The following is a 21714-nucleotide window of genomic DNA, read 5'->3' on the forward strand; positions in this document are numbered from 1 at the left end:
ATCTTTTTTGAAATTGTTATGGTGAATAGGTGAAAGACCCTCCGGAAAATTTTGGATAAAAAATTGTCCCATGTTTTTCGGGTGCCCGACCATGTGTTAGAAATGGTCTCGAGTGACTACCAAAATAGTTGCGCCCAGTTTAACATGAAAGCCCTCACGGGTGAACGCCCAAATTAAATCAGTGTACAAGGGCGTTTCAGATATATATCATCCTAACAGGGCTTCTTTTGAGATATCTGAGGAGAGCTCTTTTTCTCTATTTAAAGTCGCCACCCCTTCGTCCCTCTTCCATTTATCGGTCTCTCTTTCCTCTCTCTCTTTCTCTCTCTCTAAAATTTCATTTCTTGAGATCCAAGGTTACTTTAAAATTCCAGATTTATTTTTCTCTTATATATATTATAATTTCATTCTTTTCATTATTCATACTGTTTATTTTCAGGGAAAAGGAGAAAAATCGGAAAATATGAGCAGCATCGGCACTGGTTATGATCTTTCAGTGACCACTTTTTCACCAGATGGTCGCGTTTTTCAAATTGAATATGCTGCTAAAGCAGTTGATAATAGCGGGTATGGTTTTTATTCTTTAGTTTTTTTTTATATTTTGTGAGAATTTTTTGGGTTATTTCTTCTGTGTTTACTGTGTTTGAATTGCTTTTTGAATCTATTTTAAGGTCTGAATTTTTGTTTCAGGACTGTTATTGGAATTAAATGCAAGGATGGCATTGTTCTGGTTAGTGGGTTTTCTTTTTCTGTTCATGGTTTTTTGTTTTAGGTCCAGTTTTTGTTTCATTGGTTTGCTGGTTTTAGCTCTTTGTTGTGACTTTGTGTTTATTGGTTTAATGATCTTCACATGTAGTTATGAAAGAATGGTTTTATTTTTATGGTGGTTTTATTAGGGTGTCGAGAAACTTGTAGCTTCGAAGATGATGTTGGCGGGTTCCAATCGAAGAATTCATTCAGTTCATCGACATTCTGGCATGGTATTGTATCTAGGGTTTATGGTTTTTTGAGAAAATTAGTTTGAACATGAAGTTTATTTATTATACACTGATCTCCTCCCCCTCTCTTAGAACAATAGTATTGGCTAGTCTATGTTTAGTCACATCTATCTAGTAACGCTTGTTTGAATTGCAACTTATATTATGCCCTATTATTCCTGTCATTTGTAGAATTTATTACCTTGATGCTTTTTCTATGTTTTGAATAACCTCCTAACCTAGAATAACATATGGACTTACTTTTACAAAAGGTTATTTTATTTTCTAGTAACATGTGATGCAGGTACATGGGTCTTTTTCTTTTTTTTTTTCAGATTTTTGCTACATGGGTATTTTTAGGAGCTCTGATCAGTTTTATGAGGATGAGATAAATATATCTTGCCTGAGAACTTTGCGCAAACCTATATCTTTCTTTTACTGATCAATTGTTGATAGTTGCTCAAGGTCTTGAATTTGCTGCATAAACTTAAAATGTGCACTATCCTAAAAGTTCCACATGGTTCAATTGGGCGTTGAAATTTCTTATTACCAATCAGAAAAGTTTGTATTGCTTCCATTGGGAGCTTTGAAACTTTGTGTTACACCAATAAATTAGAAACAAATCTTAGTGAAAAAAATTGAAAATAAAAAAAATTGTGTTGCTTGCAAAAAAAGTTGCGTTTGTGATGGAAACTACCTAGGGTTTTTTTGGGCTATATGATATGGGTAATGAGCTTGAATATCATTAAAAGACATGGAGATCGTGTAGTATCTTACCTCTATTGTTACTGCAACATGTTGGTTTTGTTTGAGGTCTAGGGCAACCACTAGTAAAAAGAAAAAAGCATCAAAATGCATACGAGTCAAAAGTGAGTTTCTTTTGGGATGGTCTCCTGCTTTCGAAGGCAGTAATTCATATTTAAACGTTGCTTGGCTTCCTCTCAAATTTCTTGCTCTAGTTTCCTGATGCAAAAAATTTAACTTAAGATTCAAGTAAAAGAATCTTTTTCTTTCATAAAATAAAATTCATTCAGATAACTTAAGCATCCCGTAATGTGACGTCTCACCTTTTTATATGCCTATAAAACCTTAAATTTAACTTAAGATCCAAGTAAACAGTTTAAAGCTCTAAATACCCCTAAACGATATTAAAAATTTCCAGAAATACTCTATGCTTACTAACCCATGAGCAACAATATGAATAGTAACCTATGAACAATACCCATGAATGGTAAAAAATAGAAAAATAGAACTAAATGTTGGAGATCAACTCCATATTATAATTCCTAAAAAATGAACTTCAATAAAGAATAAAAGGTATACTCACATCCATGAAATTAAAAAAATTAAATTAAATTCTTGAAGCACCTAGCTCTTAATCCCCATCATTTCCCCTGGTTAGAGAAAACTCGCCCTCGAGTTTTGAAATGGGTTAAGAGAATTCTCCTGTTAACACTAGGTCCCTTTTAACCCGAATATTGCGCATTTGAGACTACGGCTTGATCCTGAGACTTATAGGTTATATAGGCCTAATCAAAATATCCTCGAAAATATTAGGAAGTGGGCTTGGGTAAAGACAGTAGAGACTAGGTTTTCATAGCCCAACGTCTCAAGTTCCATTCCTATGTAACCTTGTTCAAAAAAAAAAAAAATTCCTCGAAAATATCCTGAAATAAGTTTGCAGAGGATTTTGGTACATCCAGCTATAGTAGCCTGCCTTTGTGGTATGGAATCCTCTAATTGGTAACAGGAAAGGTCAGCCCCACTATTGGTGAGAGAAAAGAGCTGTTTACGGTCACTGCATCCAGTTTCCTTCTCTTTTACCTCTTTACCACCATAACTATCGTAGCCATGACTATAATTGCAACGACCATCACCATCGCCTACAACTTGTTCTTCGTCATAAATAGGAACTCCAAGTTCTTCATTTTCATCAAATGGTTCATTAAAAATAGGATCACAATCAAAGGTAAGATCACTTGGTTCTTTATCACTGTCAAAGATAGGAACACTATCAAAGATGGGACCATCCACTTATTCAAAGAATATTGAATCCAATTGAAGAATTTTTCTTTTTTTGAGAAAGTTAACCTTTAATTATAAGTATAAGGAGTTACAAAGAAACAAAAAGTCTAGGCTTTGTCCCACAAAAATATGCTTATGTCAATTGAATATTGAATCCAATTGAAGATTGGATTAGTGTTTCTCCCTCAAAATTATGCTTATGCAGCTTATGTGAATACCATCGCACATCAAACCCATCTCTACATAACTTGACTCGTCATCAGTCCATTCCCACTCAGACTTAGGCTCTTATTCGCTCCAATCTCCATAAAACCCTCACAATTTGGATTTGTCCCTGCATATTCGTCTTCGTTTAGGGCACACTGTTATTGTTCTCACTTGCGCAACAATTGTGTAACCTTCTTTGTCAAGTTGTTGATTTCCTTGGGTAATCGGATCAGATCAACATCCCTACAGCTAATACCTCCACGACCATCCATCACAATCTCTATATGAACCGTGCTCTGTTACCAATTTGATGTAGAAAAATTGAAGGAAGAGTAAAAATTAGCAATAACGGAGAAAAAACATGGTTGTAAATCTAGTCAAGAGAAAATGAATTTTTTTCTTTCATAAAATAAAATTCATTCCAACAACATAAGCATCACATTACTAATCCCCCCCAAAAAAACATAAGCATCCCATAGTATGATGTCCCGCTTTTTATAAGCATATGAAATCCTAAAATTAACTTAAGATCTAAGTAAACAATTTAAGACTCTAAAATAGCCCAAAAAAATATTAAAAATTCCAGAAATGCCCATATGAATAGTAACCCATGAAGAGGATTGTGAATAGTAACTCGTGAACAGTACTCATGAGTAGCAAAAAAATAAAAAAATAGAAACTAAGTGTTGGAGATTAACCCCACATTATAATTATGCAAAAATTAAACCCGAATAAGAAAACAAGATGTACACTAACATCCATGAAATTAAAAAAATAATAAAATAATTTTTTTGAATCATCCAGCTCTTGATCTCCATCATTTCCAAATGCAAAGAGCTTTTAAGTTTCTCATAAGGCACTTTGTTTTTTTCCCCCCTTGAATTTTGCACATGATTTTGAGTTATCTTCTTATGGTAAGCATATGATTTGGTTGCTTGGATTGGTCACATTTGTCTAATGAGCCAAGTTTTATATTCTTTGGGGACTAGTTGGGAGCCAAGGAGTATCATGGGTAGCTCGTTGAATGCCTCTATGGGTTCTCTAACCAATCTCATTTAAAAATTTCAATATCTTGTGATTCCCTTCCTTGACTCATCAAAGGGTTTGGAAGTTAAGTTATTTTATGTGACTCTTTCACACAACTGGGTAATAGTTTGAAATATGTTGCATCACTATTCATTCACTTGTCCAAGGAGTCCAACAGCAGTCACACTATTGATTTTTCTTTTCTTCACCTTGGAGTTGAAGATGAATGGCTCGCTGAATCAATCAATACTCACATTGTTATATATTTCTTGTCTTGGAGTTGAAGATAAATGGCTCGTTTGTAATGAAATTGTTGAAAATATGACAAATAACTTTTCTAATGCTGAAGGAGAATAAGCAAGGGAAAGAAGGAAATTATGATGCAGCTAGACCCTTTTTTTCAATTGACTTTCTTCTTATTATTGCAAGGGGGTGAAAAAGTTCATACATCATGGTATGAATAATCAAAATTTTCTAACGCTGAATGAGAAGAAGTAAGGAGGAGGAAACAATGGTGTTTCTAGATCCTTCTTTCAGTTTACATTCTTTTTATTGTTAAAATATCTTATGCCAAAAGACCTCATGATCCCATGGGTGTCTACTGTCCATTTTCTCACTCAGGTAAAACTCAGTCTAGGAGTAATTTTAAGACCCCAAACTTTGGGCATGTAAACTCTTCAACCTGCAGACTAACATTAGTAAAAAGAAATTTCCAAATTGCACTCTCTGTTTGAAAAAGACAATGTCTCAAGATTGAACACGTAGTGTTCAATTTTTGCAGGGTGAGATCTAAGTGTTAGAAAACTCAAACTTCAAATTTCTTTTTTTTTTTTTTGAAAATAATCTAGTGATTCTTAGGTGGTTTCCAAAATTTTGGATGGAAAAAATACTCCCAATCAGGTCTTCTAGGATGTACGCTATACTGCTGTGGAAGCATGGTATCATACCCATATCTTATTGTTGCAAGGAGTTTAAGATTATAGTGCAAATAGATAAAGAAAAAAGCTAATTAAGGTTGCAAAATATCCTGTATCTATGTTTATCCTTAAATACCCCCAGATTTGGTATCTTGTCTTCCATTCTATTTGCCCTCTGAAAAAGTGAGATACATCTGGAGTGCACATACCCCATGTGAGATCCCTCCCTTGTGCAAAATTACCATTATTTCTTTGCAATATTCAGGGGATTGCCACATCTACTCTGAGCCTTCTGATCAGTCCCCCCTTTAATAACTTTTGCTTCTTACTTTTGAAAGTTTAGTGCATCTTATTATGTTCTTACTTTATGCCAGTATAAATTAGTTCGTGATTTTTTGTTTTATCCTCCAGTACTTGTTTCATTGAGTGCATATTCATTTTCACCTTTTTTTTAATTGCCTTAATGCAATCATACAGGCTGTTGCTGGTTTAGCTGCAGATGGCAGGCAAATTGTTGCACGTGCCAAATCCGAAGCAATCAACTACGAAAGGTTAGTCATTCAAAGTACAATCCCCTACAGTTTTATTGTTTACCTCAAGCTTTTTTCCGATTCAATTCGAAGGACAGAAAAGAAATTTCTCTGATGGCTAGTGTTATTTAGAAGTTGCGGATGCATATATTCGTAGGTGATGATATATGTAATGCCACATCACATCAAGTTAATACCAAGCGGTGTCATTTTCTAATATTGCAGTGTTTATGGTGAGCCGATCCCCGTAAAGGAACTTGCTGAGCGTGTTGCTAGCTATGTACATCTTTGCACACTATATTGGTGGTTAAGGTCAGAAATACCTCTCATCACTCCTTTCCAAAGTAATAAAACATTCATTTTCCCTATTTTTATTTTGAGATAACGTATAGTATTTTATATATATTTTCCCTGTGCTTCTATAAGATCGAGCATGTGTTTCAATTAATTTAAGTATGACTGTTAGTGCAGACCTTTTGGTTGTGGAGTTATTCTTGGAGGTTATGACAGAGAAGGACCACAGCTATACATGGTTGAACCTTCCGGAGTTTCCTATGTGAGTATCTACTGTTTTTATATTTCCTTTGTAGAGTTGTTATTTCTATTTGGGTGTGATTTGTAGAAGGTGGCAACCGCAACTACACCGTCCATTTTAGTTGGACCCAATGTTCCCAAAATCGAACCAGAACGGTTAACTGGACATGGGGCCAAAAGCGGTTTAACCGGTAAACCGGTTGATTCTACGTTCTAACCGGGCAAGTCCCGAGCGGTCAAAATATTGTTGAAAAAAATAAAAAAGATACAAAAAAAATCTATTAAAATATGAAAAGCATTTAAAGAGTGATTAAAACAATACACATTCAAATGAAGTTGAAAATTAATGAAAAAAATGGATTTTAAAGAATCAATTTGTGCTTAGGGGTATTTTTAAATTTTTTTTGAAAAAGATGGGAAAATATAAAAGTGAGTATTAATGACCAAAACAATTTTAATCTTTACCATAATGTAAAAAAATATTAAAAAATATATTGCAAACCAAATTCTTTATTTTTGGGATTTTATATACATTTATTTTATTTTTTTTTATTTTTTAAAATAACGGCCGGTCACCAAAACCTCCCGAAATTGGAACTGGCCAGTTCCAATCTAACCAGGCGGTTACTGGTTAGATCGCTCGGTTTTTCCATCATGGAGTTGGACGGTGTCATGTCTTTTTAAGATATTGTCAAATCTACATTTAAATAAACCTTACTTCTACAAGTAAGGTGGCAATCTTATATAAACTTTTGCTTTCTGTTTTTATGATTGCTTGTTAATATCAGTTTTTCAGAAAGAATGATGGCATGTACTTTTCATTTGTGTTCCATTTTTGCTATGAATGTTATTCGAGAATATGGTATGTTCTACCATGCAGCCGTAATTTTTACAAGTTTTAATTAGTTGTGTTTGTTAATCTATGGACAGAGGTACTTTGGGGCCGCAATTGGGAAAGGCAGACAGGGTGCTAAAACGTAAGCTTGTTGTAAACTTTCCCAATTTGGGTTTATTGGTAAATTGGTTCGTAACTACATGGTCGAATGCTTTGGCATTTCTGTTTATAGGAAATTTGAGAATACCACAAGTACCAAATGCTAACGCATTCAATAATGCTTGTAAAACCAGCACGGGTTTTAAGAAAATGGTGAAAGTACACAAAAATACTTTTGGGTTTACAGTGATGAAAGTACCTAAAACTACCTACCACTGCCATTTTTTTTCTGTATTAGGTATGACCTTTGCTGTTTTCTTAAGCTACCATGGGTACCCCTCTGAAGTTCATATGTCGTCGACCTTACTCCTTTTATAGGTTGCAATGATTACTAAGGCATAGGACAATTCTTCAAACATTAACATCTGAAAGTTAATGAAAGTTAACTATTCTCAATAGAAAACAAAAAATAACCTGAAAAGTTAAGCATTTACTAATGTAGTACAAGTATTTATCAAGAAAGTTATGGTTTAGTTATCATATACTTACAATGTTTTTAATGAAATAGATTTCTGAATTTTCTAATAATTTTCCACATGGAGATGCTATGCTCCTTTTCATGGATTTCTGTCTCCGCAAATTTTCTGACATCTGAATTAAAATGGGTTGTTGTGTGAGCAGTGAGATTGAGAAGCTGAAGCTATCTGAAATGAGCTGCAGGGAAGGTGTTATTGAAGTTGCAAAGATGTAAGTTGTGCTGTCTTTGATGCTTGATTTCCTCAACTTTGTATTACTTAGCCAATTGCAAACGTTTATTTGCACTATTATAGCAGGTAGCTCCAACACTATTTACTAGGCAAGTATGCAGAAATATAATGGACGATTGGACTATGAAAACAATAATACATGGGGGTTAGTAACATCTCCTGTGGATGGCGATGGAGACAGTGGGACGTGGCCGTAATGGATGGCACTCTCTCTCCATCACTGTCCATCTCTTAGATGGACTGTGGCTATTCAATGGATTATGATTTTTCCAAGGTCTGTTGGATATATATGTTTCTCATTTATTATGCAGGCAGTGATATGTGCATTTTTTTATTTCATCGCTGGACTCTAATATCTCTGTATTTTATTGCGGGAAAGCTTTCTATGTCCCCCCTACAACATAGAAGTTCTATCCTCCCCCTTATCCAACCGTCCATTTTTTAATGGAGGCATCGGATCTAAGATCAAACGGTGAGTGGCTCTCTTGATAAAAATGGATGGCTGGATGGTAGGGGGGAGGATAGAACTTCTATGTTGTAGGGGGAACATAGAAAGCTTTCCCTTTTATTACTAGGGGGAGTAAATAGGAGTCTAAGTTTCAAAATTTCTCCATGGCTCCTCTTAACCTCTCATTAACCTAAATCTAATCTTTAGAAGAATAAGTTCAAGGTTCCAAGATTAGCTCTATCACAATTATTGTTATATCTCTCTCTAACTCGAGTGAACTCCTTCGTTCTCTCTCTCACAAAGTGTAGAGAAAGTAGGACTTGCATCTAAAGACTCATTCTAAAACTCTCCCTCTTGTTCTCTTAGTTGAACTGTCTCAACTCTCTCTCTTTCCATTCCTCTCTCTCACATTCTAAACAATGATTAAACCCCCTGAACAGATCAATCACCTCTTACTGGCTAGCCCAAGTACCGCGAGTCCACCATCAGCCTTTTATGGGTGGGAAGGGAATAGATGACTGAATAAAGCAACTAATTAATTTTCTTGCGCAAGAATCGAATGACTTCTCGACTGATTACTGGCCGACTCCACTGTAGGAGACAACACAGCCTTTTGAGAGAAAGTAGGACTTCCATCCAAAGACTCATTGTAATATTCCTCCCTCTTGTTCTTTTAGTTGTCCTGTCTCAACTCTCTCTCGTTCCGTTCCTCTCTCTCACATTCTAAACTTACTGATTGTTGAAATTCCTAGATTATCATCATCTCTAACCAAACTAACCTCTCTCTCCGTCTCCCAATTCATTCTCAATACTTCTTTCTCACGTACAGTATGAAATTGAAATCATCATCATCATTAGAGCTTTATCCCAACTATTTGGGGTTGGCTCTCGTTTCTTACTGTACCTGGGAAGTATGAAATTGAAATAAAAAATAAAAAAAATAAGGAAAACTTGTAAAAAATAATCATTTAATATTCCAATTAAAGAGCTTTCCAGGAAAATAAAGTTTCCATCTTAGTTTTATAGCATCACGCAATGCATGTGCCATTAGCTAGTTTTGTTCTAAATGTCATGTACATAGTTTACTGGCTATATTAATTGGCATGCGTGTTCCATATGGGGAGCAACAAGATAAGAATACAAATTCATGACTTTAGTCGTACTGTTTCGGACTCATCTATGAAGATCTGTCTTGTTTCTATAGATTGTGCAGAAACTCAAATTTAATTTGTGGATAAGCATTATTCTGTCTTTTTGTTATTATCACAGAGGTTTTACTTTGATATCACAGCCAAATAAAGCTACAACATTAATTGTTTCTAGCATTAGAGAACAAGAAGGGACTGTTGAACTCGGGTAATAAGATTAAGAGAATGATGATAGAAGTTCCATATAAAACATTACATCCTTTGTGGAACATCAATTTAGTTGCTGAGAGGGACTCTATGAATGTTATTTCTTGGGCCTCTAAAGCCTCACCCTGCCCCTGGAGATTGGAGCACATTTTCAATGAAATTTTCCACATTTACAGGGATCTTCTTGTATCCTGGATATATATTTGGAGGGAGGATAATGCAGCTGCCAACTCCCTTGCTAGGGAGGGTGCCTTGCGGACTGGTGCATCCTAGGGGAACCTTTTTCGTCACCTTAGTGATTGCCGCTCTCGTTTTTTGTACACTTGCACTCATAGATCAAAGTGTATAGCATTTTTTGAGATCCCTTAGGGGGATCGATATCATTTGTTGGACCCCTCAGGGTTTTTGTACTGGGAGCCCTTTCTGTGGGTTCATTTCTTTACTTCTCACCTTTGTACCTTTTTCTTTAGTAATACAACAGTTAACAGTTTCAGAAAAATAAAATAAAATTACACCGATAATCTGATTGGGTTGCTTGGTCTAGGCATGTTTTCTTTATATGAAACTTTCCGTCATATATTTAAGTTGGATTTTGACCGAGTACCGAGTGGACAGTCTGGTCTTCTAGGGTATATTTGATGTTCATGATATGTTATTATCGTAAATAGTTATGCTACAAATATCATCCTCTATCTTTGTTTGCTTGTGCCTAAATATATCTGCCAAAACTGGCTAATTGATAAAGAGATATAAAGTGGGCTATCTCTACTAGTTCACACATTCTCTGCAATTTCAGGCACAAAAGATGGACCTCCAAATGGGATTGAGCATGCTCCTTTCGACTGTCAAGGGGCTAAAAAGAGAAGCAAGAAAAATCTTAAATGACCTTACTGTAGAATCCTTGATACAACCATTGAATCTATAACCTCCCATATATGGAAAAGTGAACTGATTTCTTAACCACCACGAACACTTGGTAAGACTAGGGTTAGTAGCTTTATGTATTCTCAATAGTTAAGAAGTAATTTGGACTACCTGGTGCTGGTCCTCGGAGGGGTGGGCTGGAAACGTCCTAACCGTTAGCTTTTTATGCACAAAGTGGCTGCTCTCAGGACTCGAACCTGTACTCTTGCCCGGGCTATCCAAGCCTTTTAGCGTCGCACCAAGTGATGGCCCCTTGCTCAACCCTCCCTTCTGGAGCCTTAATTCTAAAAGCAGTTCCTGCCTTCCTGACTAGGTCCATGATTTATGATGCCCATGCTTCATTTGGATTTGATCATTTACCATCTTGCATGTGGCCATGCCTGTGATTATATTTCTCTCCAGAGTTCCCAAATATCGCTACTGTGCCACATATCTAAAAGATGCCATCGTGCTTTGGAGAAGTGCTCAAGCTCTAAAAATGAAGTAGCATCTTATGATATATGAATTGGACCCATTGGGTAATTGGATCCTAGATGGACCAAAGGAAAAAATTTATGACCTTCAAAGATCAATGCTTCTACAGACCCCAACCCTGTGTATCTAGCTCCCCATTTTCGGAAATTGGACCCACTCCATTCCTTGAGGTCCAAACACCTGAAACCTTGCTTTCACTTTTCCTCCCTTACTGCTTAGTCCCTTAACACCAAACAACCGCACGTCATGAGGTCTAAATTTCCTTGTTGGCCTCTGATGCACTTCAACTATAATTCTTTGTTTATTTGCCTTAACCTTCCTCCCCTAATCCCTCATCTGCTTTTTGCAAAATACCTCATAACAGACCAAATTAATCCAATATCCCTCTGCTCCATTGTGAATAAACACTATTTGAAGATCTTTTGATGCTCTGCTAATGAGACTGAGAGAGGCTTAATGGAGTGGTCAAGGTTTAGATGGCTGAAGTTAAAGTTCTCAGACTCGTCTTGTATTTTGTTTTCTCTTCGGTTAAGATCTCGACTTCCTCGTTAGTATCAATTTAGTTATCCTTCCAGGATTTAGATATTTCTTTGTGAAAACATTTCCATCCTGTCATGCAATAAGAGTTAAATCTAGCACCATTCACAGTACAGAGTTCTTGTCAAGTTTTTACTAGTTTGAGACTTTGAGCAACTGAAGGAAATTATTGAAAAGGAAAAGTAAAAAAACAACTAATGACCTTCCTAAACCCTAGATTGTCCATAAATAGCGGTCACTAACCCCTATATGTCACTATCCGTTGGTTTGACAACTTTTTTTTTGGTTTTGGGTAAATCATTGGTTTGACTTCCAAATAAATAAGTAACACTGGGGAGCCCATGTTCTAATAATCCTATAGAACCAGGCTTTCTCCTTGACCTTGTTGCTATTGATCATCTTCAGCTCGTTGATGCAAATTCCGCTCCACTTTGATTTGGACTTTCCTCCATGGAATGCATAAGCATCTGCTGCATCTTCAAAATGTGCGAAATGAATTCTTGAAATGAACCATTGATTACCGTGAAGGTGTTTTTTTGTCTTTCGATGATAATGAATCTCTTCTAGAATTGTAGTGACAGAGGTGCTCACCCATGAATATGAAATGATCTATGCTCAATATTTCATGAGATCATAAATTTTTTGTAGTAAGATCTAATCATAAAAATAGGTATTGATAGTTATGCGATATTTTTTGCTTTGGCAGAATCTATGGAGTACATGATGAGGCAAAGGACAAGGCCTTTGAATTGGAGATGAGCTGGATCTGTGATGAGTCCAACCGCCAGCACCAGAAGGTAAGTTAAAAAGGCAGTAGGTCATGTTTTTCTTTCTGAAAACTATAAATGTGGGTTCATGAATGATCTATTTCCATCACTGTTTATTTGTTTTTCAAAAGAGAGTTATGGCATCTCTCTCTCTCTCTCTCTCTCTCTCTCTCGCTCTCTCTCTTTCTCTCTCTCTCCCCTGCAGTTTTAGGAGCAAATAATTTATACCTGGCAAATCTCCTTGAAAACCCCATTTATCTCGTGGTCTCACGTTCTCAATCGTGCTCCTGAAATCATCTCCCAAACGTTATCCTGTTACCTCGAGTTGTATTGGTTCAATAATTCCCCAAAAGCTTTCATAGACAGAAGGGAACAGAAATACTTGAAATTTCCTTCCATAAAAATTCTCTTTATTTAAATTGCTTATTTAATGTATATTCATTATTGTTATTTTGTTCAGATTCCTGATGATTTATTGGAGGCAGCAAAGGCGGCTGCCAAGGCAGCACAAGACGAAATGGATGCTGATTAATTGCATTGATTTCATTTCCTTTAATTTTTGTTTTAAGTCGGAATTTTCAGCTTTGTTCAATGTCTCTTGTGAGGATTTTATAGTTCTTCAGAGATTGGAGAAAAGAAAAAAAAGAAATATTGTGGACAATGGGGAAGTAGATATTTATGAAAAGAATTGAGAAAATGGCTATGAATTTAGTCCTTTGTGTTTAAGGTGAGAAATTTGTTGGAACTGTGTTTTTTGTGTAATTTCTTATTTATTATACAAAAAATATGAGCATGATCCTAAAAAGATAAGGCTGGGATGATAATGATGATACAAAAAATACTGCATAAGCCAAACTTAATAGAGCATTAGCTCATGAGTGAAGACTCTTAAAAATTCTGTTGGTCAGAATTTAATTGATCCTGAATTTTATATATATGCTCATTGAATATTAAAAAGTTTTGAAACAGAAGCTAAAACCTACATTTCAACATGAGAGGAAATTCGGCTGTCAACTATAGATCCTATCCGTTAAGTTTTGAAAATTATTATTTGGAAATCATTCAACTGGTGAAGATAAGAGCATTTAAAGTTTTAGGGTCTAATAAATTTCCTTACATCCTTTGATCTAACGCCATTGCTCTTTCCTAAAATGGTTTTAGTGAAAGAGGAGACTCTGTATTTCTTAAATTTTCTCTCCTCTAAATGTATATATATATATATATTTTTTTGGATTTTTTCATTGGGACAAATTCCCTCGAGGCCTTGATCTAAGACTACCTTCTTTCCTAAAATGGACTTTGTGAAATGGTAGACATGTACTTATTACATTTTCTCTCTTAAATATTTAATTTTTTTGAAATTTTCAAGGACTTTTTTATTTGGATCGATATTAATGGATTGCCGAATTGAAGTCAAATAGCTCCCTCTATATAGTTTTTAGGTTTTTTTAGGAGTTTTTGGTTATGAACTAATATTGTAAAAAATGAGATCAACACGCAAACAAGAAAATATCATTCAAAACAATGAAAACCCTTAACAAAATATCATTCAAAACAATGAAAACCCTTACGAAGTCTCAAATAATGGTTGAAGTTTTACTCTTCAATTTTCATTTCATTCTCGTATTTCCGCATAAAGATTAACAAAAATTCCCCATATTGAACATAAAAACTAACAAAAAAAATTCCCCATATTGCCCGTAAGGTTCCTTATTAGGAACAATATAGGTATTTACATAAGGGTGCACTTGGTATACGGATGCATCCGTAGCTGTAGAGGTAAGGTGTACCTTCAAATTTTATCATGGTATATAATTTTGATGTAAAATGTTCTTAGGATTATCTCAAAATCTCTTTTTATATCTAACTATAAAATTTTAAATTTCAAAAATGGTTAAAATCATGTAGATCTATAAACATATGAAAATCTTGAAAATAGACGGTGTAGATAACATGTTGTAAAATGCACTATTTTTTAGAGTTAAAATCTTTTTATTTTTCATGGTCATACATCTCGATGTCGAGATGATCATTAAAAGGGTTTTCCAACATAAAACTACCTTTTCCGATGGATTTTTGAGGTGCGTCCGTAGTTCTACATTATAAGGTTGCATCCTTATATAAACTTTTTCCGTTACATAATTTGTCATAAGGCTTTAGGTGTCAAATGACAAAACTGCCCATAATTCTAAACCTTAGGGACCATCCTAGCCAGTACATTATACCCATACTCCATAATTCGTATCAAAGCCAACAAATTTAATTTCTAGTTTAAATAATATTTTTCCTGTTCTTTTACTTCAATTTAGTTTAGTTTTAGGTTTTTCTATGTTTTTTTTGGTTTTTGCATGATTTCAAGCCGGCTCTGCGATGATTTATAGGGAGAAATCTGTCTCTACATATCAAACTTTTTGCATGTTGTAATTCGAAGTAACCCGCTATTTCTATTTCTACCAATAATTTTAATTGTTTGGTTTAAAAGATAAATTATAGAGAATTTCTACTGAGATTCTCCCGAATTTGGACGTAAACAAAAGGAACAACACAAAATTTTCTGTCTGCTTGTTTCTATTCCTAACCAGGAAAGAGGGGTGAGTTTGTTGTTGTCATTAAGCAGTCTTGGTCAAATAACTTAGTTCCGAACCCGCCATTGTCCAAATTGAATAGATTTTTGGTATCACATGACTAGGAATCTATTTTTCAAAAGGTTTTGGTCAAAGCTCTACCACAATGGACTTCGGATCATGTCCCTATTATGTTAGACACCGACCACTATTTCAGTTTGAACTAATGTGGTTGAGCGAGAAATCATTGCGGAATGAAGTCCGCTCAATATGGACCGATACTATTACTGATGGGTGGTGTGGATTTAGGATTTCTCATCAGCTTAAAACGATGAAACATAGACCTAAACAATGGGCAAAAGCTAAATTTTGGAATCTGAAGAGTAGGATAACCGGGGTTTCAAACAATTTGGAAATGTTAAATTAATTGAAGCAACGTTAAGGTAGTCTAAATGAATATTAGAGCTCTCAAAGGGAACATCTGAAATTTGAATCAGCGGATCTTTTAAAGGAGGAGGAAGTTTATTAGTTGCAAAGGTCTAGACCTAAGTGGATTAAAAAGCGTGACAATAATATTACATATTTCTACGTCATTTATAATTCTTGATGAATGTCGAACACTATTACTTCCATCCAAATCCTTGGGGGCTTTTGTCTCATTTTTCCAAAGTGCCTTCACTTCAAAGCCGTTCTATTAATCATTTTCCTTTTAAAAGGCCATCTTCTATAAGTGTATTGTATCTGGAGAGACCTTTTTCATTGGCAAATATTGAGGAGGATGTCTTTAGTCTTCCTCAGCATAAGGCGCCGGTCCAAGATGGATTTCTGATGGCCTTTTTACAAGAGTTTTGGGAGATATTGAAAGGAGAATTTTTGTTTTCTTTTCAGCAGTTTTATGAGGAATTCGATGGCTTCTACAGCTTTAAATTCCACATTTATTGCACTGATTTTTAAAAATCTATACATGGAATCCTTCAAGGATATTAGACCCATCCGCCTGTTTTCCTTTACGTACAAGATTCTTGCGAAAGTTGTAGTTAATAAACTCAAATGGTGATTGGTGAGGTCATCTAGGCCCCACAATCAACCTTATTAAAAACAAATTTTATTATTCAAGCTTCTCAACTCTGAACAAAAGCAATTTTAGATACTTTAAGATGTATTGTCAAGCACATCGAAATAAAATTTTTAAAAATAACTTCTTAAATGATAATTGGAGTCCTTTAACTCATAATTTTTTGAAGAGTTTCCCATGAATGATATTTTCCATGTTTTTTATTGCCTTTATTCATGCGCATGTCATTTGTATTCATAGCGTGTGGCTTATTTAAGACTTCATGTAACTTCCCTTGATCAAGTCATCCTTAATCAAGTTCAAGCTTATTGTCCACCAAACTTAATTTAATTTGTGCTTATCATAGTTACCAAGACTAGACCAGACTAACCGTCCAACTGGTTGGACCGTTGGTGCGTTAGTCAATCTGATCGAGAGCCAAAATTAGATTTGATAGAAAATCGATCAAAATAACTAATTTTGATTGGCTGGGCCTACTGATTTCAATTGGTTCAAACGGCCAAATAAAGTGGCCAAATTTTTTTCTAATATATCATATATTTTTTAACTATTATTTAAATTTTTTAATATTTTTAAAAGCTAGTTAAGCTGCCTCACAAATAGTAATCAGACCAATTTTATCTTGACCAAACCCTTCACTAGTCCAATGACCAGTCCGACGATCTTGATAACACTAGTGCTAATAGCTACTTCGGTTCTAGAAGGTAGCAAGGGAAGCGCAAATGCGTCACCATGACTGCCAGCCCAACAAAGGCAAAGCAAACGAGCCTTTGATTTCAGTTGTTTGAGAAAATACAGTCATCTCACCATATTTGCAAGATTGCTACTGGTTTTATTTCATTAGTATTTTGAACACTTCTTGATCTGAACTCTCTCTCTCTCTCATTTCTATTTTGGTTCTTGAAGTCACTTCTATCGGTGCAAATTTTTTGAGAAACTGGCACTTACTATTATTGGAGAATGAAGCATCCACTCCAAATTTAAGACTCCCCTATAACTTTGTTTTTAAGCTGTTAATTCTTGACTCCCCTGTAATTTGACACATATTTTCTGCTAAACTGGTTGGTTCCCAGACCCGCCTGTGAGATCTTCAGTGTTCTTTCGTGGATGTTGGTTTTTGGGCTCTCTCTCTCTCTCTCTCCTCTACCAAGCAAAGAACCATGGAACTTAACATATCATACACTTTAAACTGACATGGAAGAGTAAAGATAGACCTTAATGCGACGGAAATATTCATGCTTCAGAACCAATACCCAACAAACCAAAGCCACAACCATGAGACAATTCCACATTCTTTTTCCTTCTTGCTTACGATTCATGAACGAAAAAATGTTCCTGCCTTTGATAAACCAACCAATCAATTTACACAATTTTTACACAATGGATCTAAAGTCAGCGAAAATACACCATGTTTGCCTAGGTGGTTCCATCAATGAAGCTTAGAGGCCTAAGCCATGATAGTGCACTTTGTAGACACCTGCAAGACAATTCCATCAAATCCTTAATTGCCAGAGACTCTGCAACGACACTTGAAAGTTAAAAGCAATAACCAGATCAAACTTAATGATCCAGAAACCCAATAGATAGACAGGAGAACTAACACATATCTACCTTTTACTCGCTCTTCTTGATCTTGGTCGTCTTATCTACTTGTTCTTTTTGAGGCTGAGCAAGCCACCTAAAGATCCAGACCCCCAAGAGTGTTGCCTCAATGGGAGCAAGCCAATACACATACAAATGCTCCTTTGTATAGTGATCGCCTCGAGCATGTGCCCAAGCAAATGCCTGCCAAGATTGCATTACTTGTTTACCCAAACAAATATTTTCATAATATATATAAAATATTTGTCTAGCCAAATAAATCCAATGTATTAGGGAGAAGTGTAGTCCATTGGAGAGGGTGGAACCTCACTATCTCCATCACCATCCATCATTTCATTGGATGGTGATGACCCAATCTTCATTGGTTTCGCATAGTCCATTTCAGCATAGTTTCCCTTGAACAATTTAGGCAGGAATGGTTTTATGTACTAAAATGAAAAACTATAAACATGTATTTCTTTTCCTTTTTCTGTTTTTGGTTATGAATGTGTTGTGTACAATAAAATAAGAAACTACCAATATGCCTCATTAACCCATGATGAGAAGTAAAGAAGATATCAAGTGCTTACAGAGGCTGGGTTCATGCTTCCTCCAGTTAAATCAGAACCAAGAATTTGGAGAGAGAGTTTGAAGATACTTGAAATCCATGTTTTCATGAAGAAATTGTGTGCATCTTTCTTTGAGAGCCAAAGTGAAACCATCACAATAATGAAGCTGAGAACCCCTTCTGTCAGCATTCCCTTGTGCATATCCACATTCAGGCGATAACCATAACCCACTTGGGGCAAAATATGGACCACAAATTTAACCCCAAGCAAAGAACCAAATGCCTGTAATGAACCATAAAACAAAACTTTTAGGCACAAAGACATTTCTGGCCTAAAGTATAATCATATCGTGCAGGTAGCTATTGTCGTGTGTCTGAACTCTGAACTTTTCTATATCATTAATCCTCTTACTTCTCGTCAAATAAATGCAAAACCACTAAGTCTTTTAGGACCTGCCAAACTCTAATGTTAATCGAAGAAAAAGCCGAAAGATTTCGACATTGTAAACTTGTTGTAAACCAGATTCTCATGTTTTGAAGGAATACCTGATATCTTATGACTTGTCAACATGGACACCGCTTTTTCAATATGTCTGACTGCCAAAAATAAAAAGAAGCAAAAGAAAATAAAAGAATTTAACTAGACATCTTCTACTTAAAGAGAAAAACCCCATGAAAAAGGAAAGAGAGGGAATTGAATTCATGAGTTATGACAGGGTACGTTATTCCTTATGATCCAACCAATGTGCAAAAAAAGGAAAGAAAAAGCATGTGATTTTTAAGTACCATAATGTTATGGATAGTTATTTCTCATGTTTTTTAGTATACACTCGAAGTTAATATCAACAACATAAGAACACTCCATAGAATAGAGTAATTATGGCCGCTTCATCAAAATTCTACGAAATTGAGACCTAGACAACAAACTCACCAAAAGAAAATACCTTTACTGTGAACTGATATACAAGTTTAGTAAATGGTAGTGCCAAAGAACACAAAACACAAATGGAATTAGTAGATTCTGGTCAATTCCATGGAGCTCACTTTCCAAGGTTTTGTTGTTCTTTTTTAAAAGAAAAGAAAAAAATTACTGTGAGAACTGGTGGGAACTGGGCAAAATGGTGAATCTTAGACCTGGACTCACACCCCACTGGTCCCGAGCTGGCTTGGCAATTCTTAAACACCATCAGTATCACAAAAGAGAGACTGATTATAACTAGCCATCATGATACCAATGGGCAAACAAATCACAAATAAGCAAGTTGAAAAGCCAAAAAGTTACAAAACCCCAAGGACAACAAAAAATTAAAAGAAAAATAAACAAACAAGATTATGTATTTACTGTTAGTATAAGCTGGTCACAATTATTTTCAGCTCAATATGAAATCCAATAGATTAAAGTGTGTGACAACATTCGAGAAATTTTATTTTAGACTTTGTATCCAATCAAATATCAATTTTACATCTAGTGGTCAATAATGTTTGCCACCTCCTTTTTAATCAATGGTCAATAATGTTTGCGACCTTCTTTAATCAAAAGTCAACGGTGTCATTGTATAGATTTCCCAAACCAAAAAATGGGATCTTACTCACTAATTAACCCATTCACTATAATCGAAGAATTATCATTCAACAGTCATATAATCATCTCGAAAACCAAATTTCGGCCAAAGTACGATCAATCAAGAGCAATTCTAATAGGAATAACCATTGATATAAAGATACCAAACTGAAACAAGTAGTAGTAAACATACCTGAACTGGAATCCTGGCCACTATAGTGAGAAGCAAGGCATGATAGCTACCAGTAATGGCAGGTAAGAGAACAGTGAGGGGATTATAAGACCCACCTCCAGTTAATTTCCCAAACCATGCAAACAAAAACATGGCAGAAATGGCAAGAACCCATCTCAGAATTTCCCCTTTGGGTTCAAACCCTAACCCTAGAAATTGGACCACAAAAAGCTTAATGGCGGCCCCTGAACATACCCACAAGAAGGAAATAATGAAATCACAGAGAATCAGATGGACGCTCCTGTCCATTATTCTCAAAAACTTTGGCTATAGAATTGAGTGAATTATGGGGTTTTCTGGGTAATGCTCATGCCTGGCGATTTAAACAGACTGCTTTTCAACTTTAGAGAGAGAGAAAATTTGTGCAAGACTTGACAACGATGGTCTTCGTCAAAGTCATTTTGAATTTAATTTATTGACATGTGAGTTCAATCTCTCTCTCTGAATTTTCCTCTGTAAAAAATATAGATATGATTTCAGCCACCATATGAGAGAGAGACGAAGGGCAACACTCTTTTTCTGCGTAGGCTCCCGTAATGGAAAGACTGCGACAGGCCTACAAGGCTCCGGTGTGAAAGGAGAAAGCATCCGGGCTGGGCCTGGGCCGGGGCCTCTGCCTGGGCCTTGGCCTGGGGTGGCAATGGGTTGCGTTCGGTTGCACCGGATCCGAATAGCAGTCAGGTCCAAAACTTGGACCCTACCCGTACCCATCGGGTCTTGGGTCGACCTGTCGGATTTTGGGTATGGTCGAATCTATTGCCACCTTATGACTATGGGATTATTTTTTTTTTTTTACTCTTTATTTATCGGGGTATATACGTAATGACTATGAGTTTTTTTTTTTTTTTTTTGCCAATAATACTATAAATATCGTCAATATTATGACAATATAAACACCTAGCGAGTATCTAAAGACACATTGATTATCATCGTATAGCCCTTGACTATGGGTAGGGGTTGGGTTCAGCTAAATCTGAACCAGACCCGAATGGTATTCGGGTCTAAAATTTTGACCCGTACCCTGACCAGAGGTTGGGTGTACCGATGGGGTCTTGGGTCTAGTCGGATCCATTGCCACCGTTGCTATCGAGGCTTGGGGCAGGGCAGTAGACAATAGCGGCGAGTAAGTTCCTAGGGATCCTATCCCACGCACGGACCCGAAATAATATTCCGTTTGAATTTAGTTCAATGGGTTGAAACAAAAAACGATAAAAAAAGTTGCGGTTAGCATGCGGCCAAACCCGCACATGTAAAAATACGGGCCTCTTAATAAATTTATTTTTGCCATAGAATTCAATCCTAATTTTTAGAAAATATATAATCTTTAACATGGAGAACATGAATATGGAAAAATAAAATAATTTTGAAAACTAAACGTAATAATTCTATGGAAAAAGTTTATATAGAGTCGAGGCTCTAAACAATCAAATTAGAGCACACCTCGAAAATAATTTCAATGCCTAAATGTCCTCAAATTGCATGGAGATGAGAAAAAAATGGATTTCAAGTTTTGGAAATAGCATATATTGTAATGTATTTTTGGATCGTCAATTTTCATGATTTTCATGGATATGCTCAATCTACATTATTTTTGAAGCTTTAAATTTTATAATTAGATATGAAAAGATATTTTAAGGCTTTCGCAAAGATTTTTGATATTGAAACCACATTTCTTGGCACTATTTGAAGGTGGACAATCACTTTTTTTTAT

At 35.6% G+C, this 21714-nt stretch overlaps 2 protein-coding genes across 2 annotated transcripts; one reads left to right on the forward strand and one right to left on the reverse strand.

The window, feature by feature from the left end:
- Positions 1 to 285: 285 nt before the first annotated feature.
- On the forward strand, positions 286 to 13119 carry LOC148783508 (proteasome subunit alpha type-3). The gene is made up of 11 exons (XM_088859496.1): positions 286 to 356; positions 440 to 567; positions 691 to 730; positions 897 to 980; positions 5630 to 5703; positions 5908 to 5994; positions 6154 to 6238; positions 7147 to 7193; positions 7832 to 7897; positions 12362 to 12452; positions 12883 to 13119. Exons 2-11 carry the CDS (start codon positions 464 to 466, stop codon positions 12952 to 12954), a joined length of 750 nt encoding a protein of 249 aa, XP_088715622.1. The 5' UTR covers positions 286 to 356; positions 440 to 463; the 3' UTR covers positions 12955 to 13119.
- A 4218-nt stretch (positions 13120 to 17337) lies between these two features.
- On the reverse strand, positions 17338 to 20596 carry LOC18426187 (putative aquaporin SIP2-1). Its single transcript, XM_006832845.4, has 4 exons — positions 19965 to 20596; positions 18233 to 18493; positions 17673 to 17846; positions 17338 to 17538 (listed from the first exon to the last, which is right to left on the reverse strand). The coding sequence occupies exons 1-3, from the start codon at positions 20250 to 20252 to the stop codon at positions 17676 to 17678; spliced, it is 720 nt and encodes a 239-aa protein (XP_006832908.1). The 5' UTR covers positions 20253 to 20596; the 3' UTR covers positions 17338 to 17538; positions 17673 to 17675.
- Between the last annotated feature and the right edge of the window lie 1118 nt (positions 20597 to 21714).

The sequence above is a fragment of the Amborella trichopoda genome, chromosome 1, assembly GCF_054954075.1.
Source record: "Amborella trichopoda isolate Santa Cruz 75 chromosome 1, AtrichopodaSantaCruz75HAP2 v2.0, whole genome shotgun sequence".
NCBI lineage: Eukaryota > Viridiplantae > Streptophyta > Magnoliopsida > Amborellales > Amborellaceae > Amborella > Amborella trichopoda.